The 17,056-nt window shown below is 40.1% G+C and overlaps 1 protein-coding gene across 1 annotated transcript; it reads right to left on the reverse strand.

The window, feature by feature from the left end:
- Positions 1 to 14,105: 14,105 nt before the first annotated feature.
- On the reverse strand, positions 14,106 to 14,669 carry LOC141655394 (uncharacterized). The gene has a single exon (XM_074462477.1). It carries the CDS (start codon positions 14,667 to 14,669, stop codon positions 14,106 to 14,108), a length of 564 nt encoding a protein of 187 aa, XP_074318578.1.
- Positions 14,670 to 17,056: the final 2,387 nt, after the last annotated feature.

Here is a 17,056-nt window from a genome sequence, read left to right on the forward strand (position 1 = left end):
AAATATCGCCTCCAGGGAAGGCGAACACGTGAAAATTAGGGTCCCAATAGTCGAGACAAGCATCCAAAAAAGGTTTCACTATCTTCACTAATTTGAGACTCAAGATTGATCCCAAATTAAAGGCACCCATGTCGTGTTTGTCCGCACTTGTGAACTCATTCGCACAATCCTTGAGACGGTTTTCGAAGGCATCCATAATTTTGATTTTTTTAGAATATATGGGAGTTTTAATGAAATAGACGGAAGAAAGATGGAGGAATTATGAGAATAAAATCCTCCCCGACGTCTCTATTTATGCTAAAAGCCGTTTCCTAATTTCCGTCAGGGGAGTGGCGCAGCACCTGCTGCGCCTCTTCGAAGGGTCGCAGCTCCTGCTGCGCCTCTTCCCCAGGCTGATTTCCGTGGTTTTCCGCTTTGGATCTTTCCTAGTTTATTTCGGTTATAATTTCCTATTCCTATTGATTATTACTTTGGTAATTCCGTCCAATTACCAAATTTTATGTTTTCTAAAGTTCTCGGACACGCTTTTCGAGACAAAGACGACATTCTCGCCAAACGAGCACACTTACCCGTTTCATTTTATTTTCTTTTTTAGGGGAATCATTTCACTCCTCATTTCACATTTTATTTCAAACGTATACATTTCTTTTTACGTTTTTCTTAGGGGGTAGCCCTCCCTACCGTCCGGTCATTTTTTCGGGCATTTTTGTCATTTTCGCTCATTTTTGGGCAATTTTTCGCATTTTCAGGTCTTTCCCTTTATTTTTCTCATTTTGCGCTAATTTAAGCCATGTGTATGTTATGTTTATGCGTGTAAATTCTGTGTAAATTTCGGCAGCATGACGGCGTAAACCGTCATCTACCAAACCTATTTCTAAGCTAACCTGCAGGAACAACATACAATCCACCAGCAAAGGCACTCAGGCCTCTATATATACAACCAAAGTGCAACAAAGTGCAACCAACTGGGGGCTTTCGTCCAAAACAAGTCCGAAAATATAAAATAGAGTCCAAAATGTACAAAGTATATACAAGTCAACCGACAACAAAAGAAGCGAAAGGGAAAGCAGCCACTCCTGGTCACCACTCAACTCAGCTACGGCCGCCTCGAGGGCGGTGATCTCAGCGTCCCTGACCTCCAGCTCCCTTAGCAGGCGAGCTGTCTCCACCTGGGACCGCGCCAGCTCACGCTCCAAGTCTCGCTCCCTCTGTAGGTGATAAAGAAATGCCTCACTTCATTCAACCATTTCAAACAAATACAAGAAATTACAACGAAATTCAAATAAAGAAAATGAGAGGTTCATACCTGTCGTCCTCGGCCACACCCAAGTGCCTCAGCGGCCGTGGCCTGCAGCCGGTTGGCCACCCTCCACAATGCCACATGCTGAGATGGCGCCACCTGCAGTTCAATAAACAAAGGATTTTCAAAAAATGAACAAATGTATTCTTATACAAAAGCAAAGAAAAATCAAACGAAGCTGGGGGCTTACCTTCCTAACCAAGTGTTGCCACTCCTCCAGGCCAGCATCTGTCACCTCATCACCGAAGTCACGGAGCTCGGAGATCGTCATCATCCCCGCAGCGTCGGTGTACTCAAGTGTCTCTAGGTACGCTGGGGGCTCGATGCCTGCCACCTCAATCTCCTACAAAATTCAAATGAATACTTTATTCGACGATCATTCGTTAGTTTGTCAGATCAATGCAAAAAAAAGAAAAAATTAAAATACTTACCACGATCGGCTAGTACGCCAGCCTCTGGCGAACAAACGAAGAGTACTCCTCACCAGGAAGGAGAAGAGCGTCACCACCAACGCCCGCCAAGTCAGCCTCTCTCTCAGCATCATAGGGCTCCCTAAACATCATCCGAGGAGGATCGATGGGAACCGTGAAAGCATCACGGGAACGCTGACGAGTCAAGCGTTTGCCCAGGTACCACACTAGTCCCATCGACGTCCTCAGCAGCAACCAACTCGAGCTCCTAGGTCGAAGGACCTCAGCCACGAAGGCATGGAGCACCAGGGTAGTCCACCCAAGGTCTAAGCACCCACTAAAGACAAATAAACGAAGGGGTCATTCTTATGATCGTTTCTGAAATCAATAAAGCAAATAATAAGGAAAGTGATTGAAGAACACTCACGTCACTCAACTTCAGGGCATTCACGGCCCGTCGATAAACATCATAAGAATAGCGTTGGCTCTTCCTACGACACGCCACCCAGTCCCTCACCACTGGGTACGCCCTCAGCTCTGGCTCCGTCCTCTTGGGCGCGAAGCCCGGAAAGTAGGAGTACACCCACGCCTGCAAAACAAGACGATCGATAATGATCTTTCATGATTCGATAGAAGCAAAAGAAGTACGGGAAGAAGTAATGATCTTTCATAATGCAAAACAAAGGATTATACCTCCAAAGAAGTAGCCCAGACCGATCGTTGTGCCGGAGAAGTCCCCTTCTCCAGCAGCTCGGGATGAACCATGGCCCTCATGTAGCGAGTGAGGACCGCAAAACCTGGAGTGACCCAGTCCCACCGACCCAGGTCGCTCAAGTTAAAACTTGGAGTAAGGACCGCAAAACCTGGTGTTTATGTCACTACTTTGTGTCTTGAGATGACGCGAGGTATTCGAACGGTTCCAATTTCCCATAAAAATTGGTGGCGACTCCACAAATGGAAACGCTTGTTCCCGAGCGACCCCCGTGGGCCACGTTGTCCACAGATGTCATTCTTCTCCTTATGGTGGTCATCATGGACCATCCAAGACCGTTGCAAAGGTGTTGCAATCCGGCTTCTATTGGCCAACTATGTTCCAAGATGCTAAAAATTTCGTGATGGCTTGCGATGCTTGCCAAAGGACGGATTCCATATCAAGGAGGCACGAGATGCCTTTAAATGGTATCTTGGAAGTGGAAGTATTTGATGTTTGGAGTATAGATTATCAAGGACCGTTTCTTTCCTCAAAAGGAAATCGGTATATTTTGGTCGCCGTTGATTATGTCTCTAAATGGGTAGAGGCAATTACTACTCCAACAAATGATGCTCGTGCCGTCATCAACTTATTCAAGAAGATCATATTTCTGAGATTTGGCGTGCCAAGAGCGGTCATTAGTGATCGTGGTACTCACTTTGGTGAGAAACAACTTGATGTCTTATTGGAAAAATATGGAGTCTACCATAGAAGAGGCTTGGCTTACCATCCACAAAGTAGTGGCCAAGTGAAGGTTTCTAACCGTGAGATCAAGTCCATACTTGAGAAAGTTGTTGCCAAATCATGAAAGGATTGGAGTATGAAGCTCGATGATACCTTGTGGGCCTACCGTACCGCATATAAGACACCTGTTGGTACCTCACCATATAGGTTGGTCTATGGAAAGGCGTGCCATCTTCCCGTTGAGATGGAACAAAAAGCATATTGGGCGGTTAAGGAGATTAACATGGATCCGAAATTGAGTGGAGAAAAGCGGTTGTTGCAACTCAATGAACTCGATGAATTCCGATTACAAGCTTATGAGAGCTCCCGTCTCTACAAGGAGAAAACAAAGAGATGGCATGACAAGAAGATCTTGAACAAGGAATTTCAAATTGGTGATAAGGTGTTGCTATTCAATTCCCGTTACAAGCTATTTCCGGGAAAGTTACGATCACGGTGGTCCGGTCCATATACCGTCACAAATCTCAACAAGTTCGGTTTCGTTGAAGTGATGACCACCAAGGGCGAAAAATTCAAAGCAAATGGCCATCGTTTGAAGCTCTACCATGAGAATGTGATCGTTGGTGTGATAGAGTAAATGACCGTTCAACCTCTACTAAAGAAAGCTTAAACCGACTCAAGCTTTTACGTCGTGCAGGATGTTAAACCAGCGCTTCTTGGGAGGCAACCCAAGCTTTTTAATTGCTTTTATTTATTTTTGTTATTAATTTTCCGTAATTTAATATTTTTCGTAGATTAGTAATAATATGCTGGACTTGACGATGTTTCTTTTTGTGATTTATAGGTGAAAATGAAGAAAAGAGACTTAGAGGAGAAAATAGCATGCTTCCTCATGCAAGAACCCCGTTCGGGGACGTAGTTTTCGAAAAATGGGACAAAATTAAATCAAACACGGAAGCAAGTCAAAATGGCAAGGACTAGTCAACCCCGATCGGGGTTGCCAGCCCCGATCGGGGACGTGGTTTCATGGATTGCTGGCAGCCTTTTAGACAAGTAAAAAAAAAAAATCTCATTCTATCAATCCTCATCCACGACGGTACCATTTCTCTCCCTTCTCTCTTCCATATTTCTTCATTTCTTCACTACAAATCACTAGGAAACATCACTTTCTTCATCATTTTGCAAGATTAAATCAACCATTAACTTCAACAAGTAAGTTTCTCTTCCATTTCTCTTTAATTTCATCCATTTCAATCAATTTAATCAAGTTTAGCAAACCCTAACTCAATTTTGGGTAATTTGATTTTGTGCTTCTTTGTACTAGAAATTGATTGTAGAATGCTTTATTCATGTTTATAATATGAATTAGTTCACTAGTTCGTTCTATTATGTCTATTTGGATGAATTTTGGTTTGCCTTAAGATGAATTTCTGTCTTAAATTTCAGAAAATTGGCACCAAGAAGACCTCCTACCCAAGGTGCTTCTAAGAGGAGAAGGAATGATGCGGAATCCTCCCGGGCTGCGGAGGATGTTCAAATGGAAGAGGTCCCGGAATGGCAAGACCCGGATTTTCCCGGAGTGATCTTCAATTCACAAACGCAATATAACAATTGGGTCATCCTAAGGAACAAACGTATGAAACCGACTAAATTTATTAACCAAGCTTCTTTGATCAATATTGGAATTGATAAGAATGTTAAGGCATTATTTAAGAATCTTGGTATGAAGCATTATTATACAATGGATTATAAGACCTTTCCCGAACTCACCCTTGAGTTCTTGAGCTCTTTCGAGTTTCATAGGTCTAAGAACCCCGGTTTTGTGCTTTTTGTGACCTTCCGATTGTTTAATGAGGACCATAGAATGGACCTAGCGGACTTCGTTAATATCTTCCAATTGCCCCATAGAGACTTACCTACCAGTCACTCACCTCTTATGACCCCGTTTTGACATGGAATGCCATTTCTCAATTCCCTTTCCAAAGTTGGTGTAACACCCCCATACTCCAAGTGCCTTACCAGGACCACTCAGGTATAAGGATGCCACTATCTCGGTTACCCGAGGCATGATATTCATAAGACAATAACGAAACAACTTTAAAAGTATATAAAGTTTAAAGTGATTACATAGCAATTCCAAACTGATAAAAAGAAATACAAGATTCTCAGACGGTCTACTGCTAAAACTATCAAAGCTACAAAACATCGTCTGACACAGCGGAAGACTTCTAACTGCCACGTGATGACTCATCCCAGCTATCCCATACGCATCATATCATACCTGCTCAATAACTGCTCACCACCCCCGAATGGATCACCACAGTTTTTAAAACATTTAAACGGGGTCAGTACTAATCACACAACTCAATATATCAACAATAAGATAAACAGACAGCTTAACCGTCACACACACACAATCACGCCAATCCCAACAATCTCAATTCTTGACTGTCCACTAGACCAGTCCTGCCAGTGGGGGACCGCAGCCGTACCCACCAAATCCCCGCTCGTCATAATGAGCGATAACCCTGTCCATTAATGTGCACATCCCCTTCCGTGGCGGGTTCCACGAAGGGCGAAACTAGGGCGTGAAGCCACTCCCGCAAGTGACCCCACTCAGCCGAGGACACGCCTCGAGAACCAGAGACAAACAATCACAATCAATAAACCGTCACAATACAATTACTATATTATTCAATCAACCACAACACACCAACAATCATCCCATTATGGGACTAATACTGAGTAGGAAATCCTACCTGGAAAGCACAACAGTCAGACGGTATCAACAGCTGTATCAAAAAGCCTCTTCTACAAAACCTCCTCCTATCATACAAACACATAAACACTACCAAATCACAATCTACACAAAACCCCCAAATCCCCATATTAGGGTTTAACCAACTTAAAGGAAAAACAGTAAAAAGGGTACATAGATCTTACCCTCGACGCAAGGATCTCAACGGTATAACCAACGATGAAAACCGACCTTCCAAACTCCGGGATTTGCTAACAATGCGATTAAGATGATGAACATACTTGCTTTCTCTCTTTGACAGTAAATTAGGTTTTGCAAAAGTGTTTAGAATGATGACGGAAAAGGTTATATATCTTAATCGCATAATTAACAAAACCCGAGAAAAACTCCCAGTAAATCGGCTTACTCGATCGAGTACCTAAGGTACTCGATCGAGTACCCCTTACTCGATCGAGTACCCTAGTTACTCGATCGAGTACCCAACAGTCGAAACTATTTTAAAACGCAACTCACCCTTACTCGTGAGTAAGGCCTACTCGATAGAGTACCCAAAGACTCATAAATACGGAGTATTACAGTCTTCCCTCCTTAAAAAGAACTTCGTCCCCGAAGTTCAACCCATACTCAAAAACAAACATACTAACTCGATCAAGACACAACAACGTGACTAAGAACTCAAAACAAAACTCCAACCCAAACATGAACTCGTAACACCAACCCCACTAACTATTCCTACCTCCACAACATGGCTCACGATATCGTATCGACTCCATTATATCTCTCTCAACACTAACTCCATACACTACCAACTAGTTCCGTAATACATCATCCAGAGCCAATCCAATATCAAAATACCCCTAACATCAAACGGAATGTTACATTCTATCACCCTTAAAAGGAACTTCGTCCTCGAAGTTTACTTACACTCATAAACATCATCATGCCACTATCAAAACTCTCGAACTCCTAAACATCACACTACTACAAGCACGGCCATGGCCTTTTAACAACATCAACCACAAAACAAATCCCTCCTTTATGCTATGCTAACACTCTACTTCCAATTATTTTACAACATGCACAACCATGAAACTCACTTTTAACGCATTCTACTCCTCTTAAGACAAATGTTACGTCCCCGTAACTCACTAATACTAAATCCTTAATTAAATCATCTCATCATCCTCATCACCACCACATGTCAAAGATAACCGCCTATAACCTCATTTCTATAACCGTTCCTATTTCCAAGGTTTTCTTACTTAAACAGTTCTCATACTTCAATTCACTCTGCACTCCTTCTAACTAATACTGCAAAACCCTTAGCATAACCAACACTCCAACTCTTCCACATTACTGCAACATGACATACCTCTCTATATAGACTATATAAAACTCTTATCGCCAAAAGCATAACTCACGATCCACACTTGTTACGTACACTCACACTAGATCCTCAAGTTTCTTTCTTTCATTACCGCAAGACTCATACATAACTTAACACGACACTAATTACTCAACACCCTACACTCACTGTCTCAACAAAGGATTATGAACCACCTGCATATATCAGATCATGACTATGACTACTGATGCCTCAACTTAAAACAAGATCAAAATTATCAGTATCAACTTCTCACAATCATTGTGTCCCATCATGAGAATGTCACTATACCATGATAACAACGAAAACATGTACAACTCTCTTTCATATCATACTATACCCTCATTCTCAAACTTAACCTGGTAAAGAAAACATCAATAAACAAAACAACTGTCTATCCGTACAAACTGAAACTCACAGGAGGCAACAAAGAAACAAAACAACAATCTATGTATGATCGGTATGTACTTTTGAAAACTCCTCGTATCATAATCATCCCGCCTACTCCACTACAACCGTGTGACATCGCAACACCGCCACCAACACCACACCGCGTGCGAAAATAGCCGTATCACAACACTATGTACCGTGCCCGGATCACCACTCGAGGAACCACAACCACATCGATAGTCATCACAACTTACACAGTCCCATAAACACTGACTCAACATAACTTCTCGGATAAGAAAAACTCACTCAAATCCACTTTACTAAATCATAATGCAACATGTTATATGAATTAAATAGATAATAATCTCATGAACATCATCCTTACCATTTCACGGAATAAACAAGTATCATCCATACACATACAATTTTAACTATCCATGCCAGATCAATCACATTATTACCTTTTTAGCCTCATTCCATCAGATTGTCGTACCCTACATATATCACAAACATTCATATCACATCTTTATAACTATCACACCATACCGCTTCTCGTGAGGTCAGAACCTCACACAAACATTTATACACATCATAGACCCACAATCACATCCAACTAGTCAATCCTGATCACGTAAGTTACCACTCGATAAAGGTTACCTGTCGCCCGAGCTTAACTCATATGCCCCTCATAACATATTTTCCCATTCGCATAACCATCACCTCATGCCATACCACTAATATTCAACCACTAGCGCTCGCCTCATATAACCACATCTTATACTCCCTTACAACCATACATATCAATCCGGCCTTTGTAAAATCAACCTCTCTAGGACTGCTGTCTTTCTTATCTATCATCACCCTTAACCACTAGTGACAACACCACAATACCACCACTGCTCGTATATCCAACCTCTTACACTCATATCAAAACAACACGGTTTTTCTCCTATCTTTGGTTAACATCCCCAAATAAAGAACATCAAACCCATTAACAAAATTACCTCAACGTTATTCCCAATACTATCTTAATTGTATCGTCATCTAACTTTCCACCAAAAATCTCATATCGTGTAAATACTCCACCAACTCTTACTCCCTTAATTTCTCGAAAGTCATTATTAATCATGTTGTCCTGAAGCTCCCATATAACCATTAACTAACATCCTCATGATAATATCACACATTTCGATGATTCCTTACCTTTATATCACATAATTCCGGTGAAAATTTTCCTTAGCTTACTTTTTACTCTTCTTTTCTCTTCACATTCAACAATACCATTTAATAGCTCAACTCCTTATTACTTCTATCTAATTCTTTAGTGCTCCGGTTACCTTCTCATTCCGCCAAAGCTCAAATCCCATTATTTCAAGTCGATATCATCTCACTCTTTCTTACCATGGATCTTCTCTTATTATGCTATCGCTCACACTTGTCACTAACCTATCCATAAAATCAACGTTCACTGTTTAAACAACTTCATTTCATGCCGTTAAATGCCCAAAGAAATCACACGTAGTTTCACCTCTTAATAAACCAAATCTTCCAAACTCACTCACTGTCTACAAATCCACCTCGCAACATGTCTCCATAAAGTTCACTATATATTACTCTTCTCAACCCCTTTAAAACGAACTTTCATTGTGTATATTCTTAACCCACACGACTCCTAACCATCTCACTCCATAATTCTTTATACATCTCAAGTTGCCACTATTCAAACCTTCCTTTCAATCTTTTCATTCTCACGTTCCTTAGACCCACATCATCCCTTACCCACTTTCACTTACTTTTACATCACTCAATTTCGCGAATAAATCACTCACCACGTCTCACCAAAACTTGCACCATGCCTCAATCAGCTCATCAATATTCTTTTTCTTTTTCCACTTCTCAGCACAACCACATATAGCTCATCTCCTCCCACCAAACTCATACTCACCATAAGGTGCCACTCACCACCCCATAAGATTGGGTAACTTACGAATCAAGACCAACTTACATGTAAAACAATGCAATAAGAAGTAAAATAACACCTTTGAATTAAACATACTATGTAACGAAATCAAAGGGCAAGCATATGACCCAAAACAGGGGTCACTAGAACGAGTACAGGCCACTCGATCGAGTAAGGGACTTACTCGATCGAGTAGGTGAAGATCAGAAGCACGTAAAACAAATCACCAGGGCTACTCGATCGAGTAACTGAGGTACTCGATCGAGTGCCCCCTTACTCGATCGAGTACCAAGGATACTCGATCGAGTACCCCAATTCTCAGCACTGTCCAGTTTTCGTAAAACAGTCATAACTCACTCATTACTTGGTCGATTTGGGCGTGTGACCTATCGTTAGAATCGTAAAAGGACAAGCTATCACCTCCAATTGGAATCACATCAAAATCATTTATTCATCTCAAGTTATAACAGTTTAAAGACAACCTCTTTATAATCGAAAAAAACACAACTACTTGATTTTACTTCCATATAACTTAAACAACAACCAAGCAAACAAAACCAGTCCAAAACTCATAAAACCAGTATTCATAATCATATGTTACTATTTTCAAAAATCAAGCAACAACATCCATCATGCACATATGTTATTTAACTCATTAGTCATGTACTAACCGCATACTTTAAATTTTATAACTTTTCGTAACACAACATTCTCATACATTACAAATCCTATTTCCATGTTACTAATACAACAACATTACAAATACACTTCGTCACTTAAACATATTCATAATCACAAAATTCATATTCTCATGCAATTGCTACCCCATCTTTTCCAATCAATTCATCCATTTCCAACACATTACTCATCATTCTCATACACTTTTCTAACAATTCCAACCAACATTGTAAACCAACTATCATGCAACATGCTTTCAATCAACAACATACGAAATCACATTATCACCATCTTTTCTACACATTCCCCATTCTCCACATACATACATCCACTGATTCATGCCACACATCACCATATAGGTACACAATTCACAAGATAAACACATAGCGATCCCGACTCATATCCCATGGTGACCGGTTCAAAATTGTAGGGCGAGTTCGCGACTTTAGGACGTCTCCCAAGTCTTTGCATTAGCTCTTACAACCTTTACCCCGGGTTCATTTTAATTGACTCCCTATATTCATTGGGTTCATTGGTTACAGGTTTCAGGATCGTCGCTCTGATACCATTTGTAACACTCCCATACTCCAAGTGCCTTACCAGGACCACTCAGGTATAAGGATGCCACTATCTCGGTTACCCGAGGCATGATATTCATAAGATAATAACGAAACAACTTTAAAAGTATATAAAGTTTAAAGTGATTACATAGCAATTCCAAACTGATAAAAAGAAATACAAGATTCTCGATCTCTCTTTCATCGCTAAAACTATCAAAGCTACAAAACATCGTCGACACAAATGAAGACTTCTAATCGCCACGTGATGACTCATCCGGCCTATCCCATACGCATCATATCATACCGCTCAATAATCGCTCACCACCCCGAATGGATCACCACAATTTTTAAAACATTTAAACGGGTCAAGACTAATCACACAACTCAATATATCAACAATAAGATAAAAGCATGACCTTAACCGTCACACACACACAATCACGCCAATCCCAACAATCTCAATCATCGATCGTCCACTGGACGATCCCGCGAGGGGGACCGGCACTGTACCCACCAAATCCCCGCTCGTCATAATGAGCGATAACCCCGTCCATTAATGCACATCCCCTTCCGTGGCGGGTTCCACGAAGGGCGTAACTAGGGCGTGAAGCCACTCCCGCAAGTGACCCCACTCACCGAGGACACGCCCGAGAACCAGAGACAAATAATCACAATCAACAAACCGTCACAATACAATTACTATATTATTCAATCAACCACAACACATCAACAATCATCCCATTATGGGACTAATACCGAGTAGGAAATCCTACCGGAAAGCACAATGATCAGACGGTATCAAACGGTTTGTATCAAAAGCCTCTTCTACAAAACCTCCTCCTATCATACAAACACATAAACACTACCAAATCACAATCTACACAAAACCCCCAAATCCCCATATTAGGGTTTAACCAACTTAAAGGAAAAACAGTAAAAAGGGTACATAGATCTTACCCTCGACGCAAGGATCTCAACGGTATAACCAACGATGAAAACCGACCTTCCAAACTCCGGGATTTGCTAACAATGCGATTAAGATGATGAACGTACTTGCTTTCTCTCTTTGACAGTAAATTAGGTTTTGCAAAAGTGTTTAGAATGATGACGGAAAAGGTTATATATCTTAATCGCATAATTAACAAAACCCGAGAAAAACTCCCCGTAAACCGGCTACTCGATCGAGTACCTAAGGTACTCGATCGAGTACCCCCTTACTCGATCGAGTATCCTAGTTACTCGATCGAGTACCCAACAGGTCAGAAACTATTTTAAAACGCAACTCACCCTTACTCGACAGAGTAAGGCTTACTCGATAGAGTACCCAAAGACTCATAAATACGGAGTATTACAGTTGGGACTATTTCCCTCATCAATACATACATTACCCCGACATTCGGGTTTGGCAAAGGTTTATGGGATGGACCTTTTTTGGGAGAAATGAGCCTCACTCGGTGAGGAAAGTTGAGGTGGAGATCTTGGGTGCTTTCTTAAATGTTAATGGTGAAGAGAATTGGGGAATCAATATTCCCTACCACTTTGCGGTCCACTTGACCAAACAATGTAACCCAAAGAATAGTTGTATTGTCTTAGGAGGTTTGGTTACTAAGATTGCTCACCACTTGTGTAGATTAAACCAAGAAAACACCGACTTGAGACCATTGCTTTTGTCTAGGGAAAAAGGGGTTGGGCTAAATTATGGGTATTTTATTTCTTGCAATTGGTTTAGGGATGCTCACCCTAACATGGTTTGGAAAATAGGTAGGCAAGACTCCATTAGTCTACCCAAAGAAAAGAAAGAAATTAAGGCCCTATTTCACACTAAGCCCTATCATGGGAGTGCCCCTTTTACTAGACCTACTTACCACTTGCCTCTACGAGGTGAGACACGTACCACCATTTAGCGGCGTGAGGGAGGTCAACCCTCTCAAGCACGCCATTCCACCTCTAGTATTCATTCACCCTCTAGTCTAGAAATGATGGATATGATGCGAGACTTAAGCTTAAGTGTTAATACAATTCGTGATGACCAAAGACTTTCATTGCATCCCATATATGATCATTTTGCTAGACAAGGAGTAATCCAACCCGAAGGACCGCACCCTTCATTTTATACTTATCCCCCGGGTGGATTTACTCCTCCCCCTCCTAACAATGATGCAGGTACTTTCACTACATATGCTCCCGGTCCGGATTTTTGTGGTTCGAATTATGGATTTGAGGCATTCCATGGAGGGTATGGTGGTTATAGTAGCTATGGTGATGGTCTTGGTAGTGGCCAAAACATTGGTGAGTATGTCACTCCTCTTCAAGACGATGATTCTAGTGGAAGTGGTCAACAAGGTGAAGCAAGTGGAAGTGGTAAGAAGAAGAAAGGAAGGAAGGGGTTCAACTTTTGGCCCTTTTCTTAAATGAATGATGAAGAAGTCCCCCGAATACATGCTAGCTTGGGGGGAGGCTAGCAAGTTTAGTAAGTTTTATTTGCTTTGCATTTTAGTTTAATTTCTCGCAACCCATTAAACATGACCTCTAGTCCTTCTTGTTTTGTGCTTTGAGCCATTTTTTATGGTTTAGTTGGGTAATTTAATTGTTGGCACATTGAGGAAAATGTTGTGTTTAGCTTAGGGGGGATTGCATTTGCATATAGTGTAGTTTGCATGTAGTGTAGAAAATTTAAAAATTTTTGAGAGAAATTTGTGCTTTTTGCTTGCTTGTAGCCTACTTTCCTCTTTGCTTATCCTAATGATAGCTTATAGCTAATGATTTGTTCTTTTATGATGGGATAATAGCTACATGGGGATGTCTTGACATAGTAGGTGGGAGATGGAAAATGAACCAAATAGGCTTGATCTTGACTTTTGGCAAACTACAAATTCGTAAGGTAGAACCTCTTTAGACCGATGCATCCATATCCGATTTCTCTTAGGTGGGTGTAGGTGTCTCCTTATGATGTGTGTTTCATCAAAATGCACAAGTATGGTTCTCATGTCATCTCTTTATAAGCATGCATTCATTTGTTATAGCATTTTGGAACCATTCACATGATTATAATTGCCTTTTTGACCCCTTCACAAACATTTATCCCTAGCTACATTATAATTTGCCTACCTCGTTGAGCTAGTAGCTTTTTTTTTTTTTAGTAAAATGTAAGCTTTGATTAATCAAAAAGGATATTACAAGAAACCACTTTCATCAACTTAAGCCATTACAATAGGAAAAATAACCTACATTTATACATTGATACCTAGGCTATTCAACCAACTAACTTCAGCCTGCTGCCCATTAGAACAGAATTTCTGCTGTATTCTCTGCTGAACCATCTTCTGAATTTCTGAAACAAGAACTTCTGGTCGTCTAAGCTTCATATCAATCCTGCGGGTATTCCTTTCCAGCCAGAGGACATACCACCAAGAAAGCCTAACCACTCTCCAAACTTTCCTCCTAACAGTAGAACTATGTCCAGGCGGTGTTTGAATCCTCATAAGTAACCAGTGCTCAAGAAGATTTATCACCTGCTTGCTATAAGCACACTCAGAGAATAGGTGAGCATGAGTTTCTGGTTCTAGCTCACACATCACACAACAATTGCTGCCACAAATCCCAAGTTGAAATAACTTGTCCCTAGTATTCAAGGCTTGCCTCTGAATAAGCCAGCCAATGACACTATGTTTGGGAATTGTCCAACTATCCCATACATCCTTGTACCAAGGCACAGAGGGGTGATCCCTGTAGCCAATGATAGCCAGCCCGAATAGAGAGCTAGTAGCTTTGTTTGGTTTTGTTTGGGTGCTCATTTGGGATTTGGTTCAAAGTTTGGAATATCATGTGAGCTTGGTCTTAATGCTCAAGGAAGAAATGAAAAAGAAAAAAATGAAAGAAAATAATGAAGTATTGAAATGAAAAAAAATGAGAAAGAAAAGAATGGAAAAAGAAATGGAAAAAGCATGAAATGAAAAAAAAAAAAGTATGAATTGAAAAGAAGAAAAAGAGGAGAAGATGTTGATGTGAGAAACTCTCATACATTATTCACATATTTTGGAGAGTTTACTTATGATTTGAATTGCAAATTGGGTTAGAATTGGGATTGAGCATGCTTACATTTGGTTGTTGCTAGCTTGATATTAGCTCCACAATCCATGATTCATTTGTTCCCTTTTCTTACCCATTACATATTGCGTTCTTCCTACCCATTTGGCTTCTTTATCATGCTTGCATTTGATTGTTTTGGCTTATTAGTTTTGATTGATTACCATATTAGATTGTGGGCACATTATTATAAGTCGAGGATAGTTGAGTGTTTATTCACAAAAATGTCCTTTTACATATAAAAGAGTTTGAGTGCACCGTGAGAGTCCATAAGTCGGAAGATCATGCAAGAGCTTAAAGGTTCATTTTAAGTTTTCCATGCTACGCCGTCATGTAAATCTCATCCATGTTTTACTTTATTCCTTTGCCCATGTTGTTTCGGGTTTTAAATCATTATGCTTAGCTTTTTGGGATAGTGCAATTGATGGGATATGGTTTCTTGCTTGAGGACAAGCAAGGGTTTAGCTTGGGAAAGTTTGATAAGTGCATAATTTACATACTTTTACCCCTTAGATTAGCTCCATTTTATATGTATTATGCACTACCTTTAGTGTTTATGAGCTAATATTTGCTTTCTAGTTTCATTTGTATGTTTTCTCATGTTTTGTAGGAACATGGGCTAAAATGAGCCCAATTCTACTAAAGTACAAATACTGGAAGCATGAGCTAAGCTAAAGAAGAGATGATGGACCAACATGGAAGATGTTCATGGACTTGCATGGATAAAATGATGGATTAATTTGAAGAATTACAAATGCAAAGTCAAGCCCATAATTCACAAGTCAACAAATGCCTAGGATGCTAAAGTCACATAGAGATCCTTTCTAAGATGCCAAACATTGCATTCAACCGGGTGATTAAGGAGGAGTTAAGGCTTTACTTAGGATTCCTTGTAGCATTTAAGCACGGATTGAAGGAAAAATACCCGGATACCCATGGCCCCGACCGGGGCTGGCAACCCCATCGGGGTTGACCCCCTGTAGGACTTTTACGTTATGCCCCTCTTTTCTTATAAATAGGGGTCTTAATCAGTCATTAGGGTTATCTTATTCTCACGTCTTTCATACTCTACAATAGCCTTAAGCAATATTTCTCTCATTAGTTTTCATATTTGTTTTCAATCATGTTAAGCTTTTAGTTATCAAACATTTGGTTCTTTATATATTCAAGCATTTAGTTCTACTTTGTTCTTCCTTACAAGTTCATTTCCATTACGGTATTTCTATTTCTAGTTTACTACTTTACATTTCTATTTTAGTTATCGCATAGTTTATCATTAGAACTTTATTTATATCACACTAGTATCATTCTTATTTCATGTTATATCATTTAGTTTATATCATTTCTACAATCACGTTTAGCATTTCTTACAACAAAGCTTGTAGTTTATACTTTAATATGAGTAACTAAATTCCTTGGCCTAGGGGCTAGGGAAGCCACGCAAAATCAAATATATAAAATGTTAAATTAGGTTGATACAATATTGTTTAATTGTTTCTATCACATGTTTGCATCGTCACGTTTAATCTATGTTTAAAGGCCTTATTCATTGATTAAGTTTGTTCATTCGTTCTAAAAGTCGAGAGACATGGAATTGAATTAGACTAAGCATGTGTAGTAGAACGACCTAGTCATAAACAAGAGTTTCTCTAGGACCCGGTCTATGATTGACACTAATATCGTAAGGTGGGTGTATCTAAGCCTAAATAATTGACAATGTTATTATTACCGAGTTTATAATGATCATATATTTACCTTTGCATGTGTGACCCGACTCCCCTAGACTCCCTTTTATTATATAGTTTACATCTTAATACTAGTTAGTCATCAAACCAACAACAAACAAACAAAACGAAATCGACCTTGATAAGAATCTTCCCATAGCATTTCACAACGCAATTCCCGTCTCCTTGTGTTCGACCCTTATTGCTACATTAATTTGTGTCTAGGGTAATTATCTTTGCATAGGTACACGATAAGCCTATCAATCATACAAAGAGCCCAAAAGAAAAGTCCAAATTTATGTGGAAAATATCAAGCTTAGGATGCTCCTTTGAATGCTCTTAGGTGGTATTATGAAGCATTAACCAGAGGC

Source organism: Silene latifolia, chromosome 5 (assembly GCF_048544455.1).
Source record: "Silene latifolia isolate original U9 population chromosome 5, ASM4854445v1, whole genome shotgun sequence".
Classification (NCBI taxonomy): Eukaryota; Viridiplantae; Streptophyta; class Magnoliopsida; order Caryophyllales; family Caryophyllaceae; genus Silene; species Silene latifolia.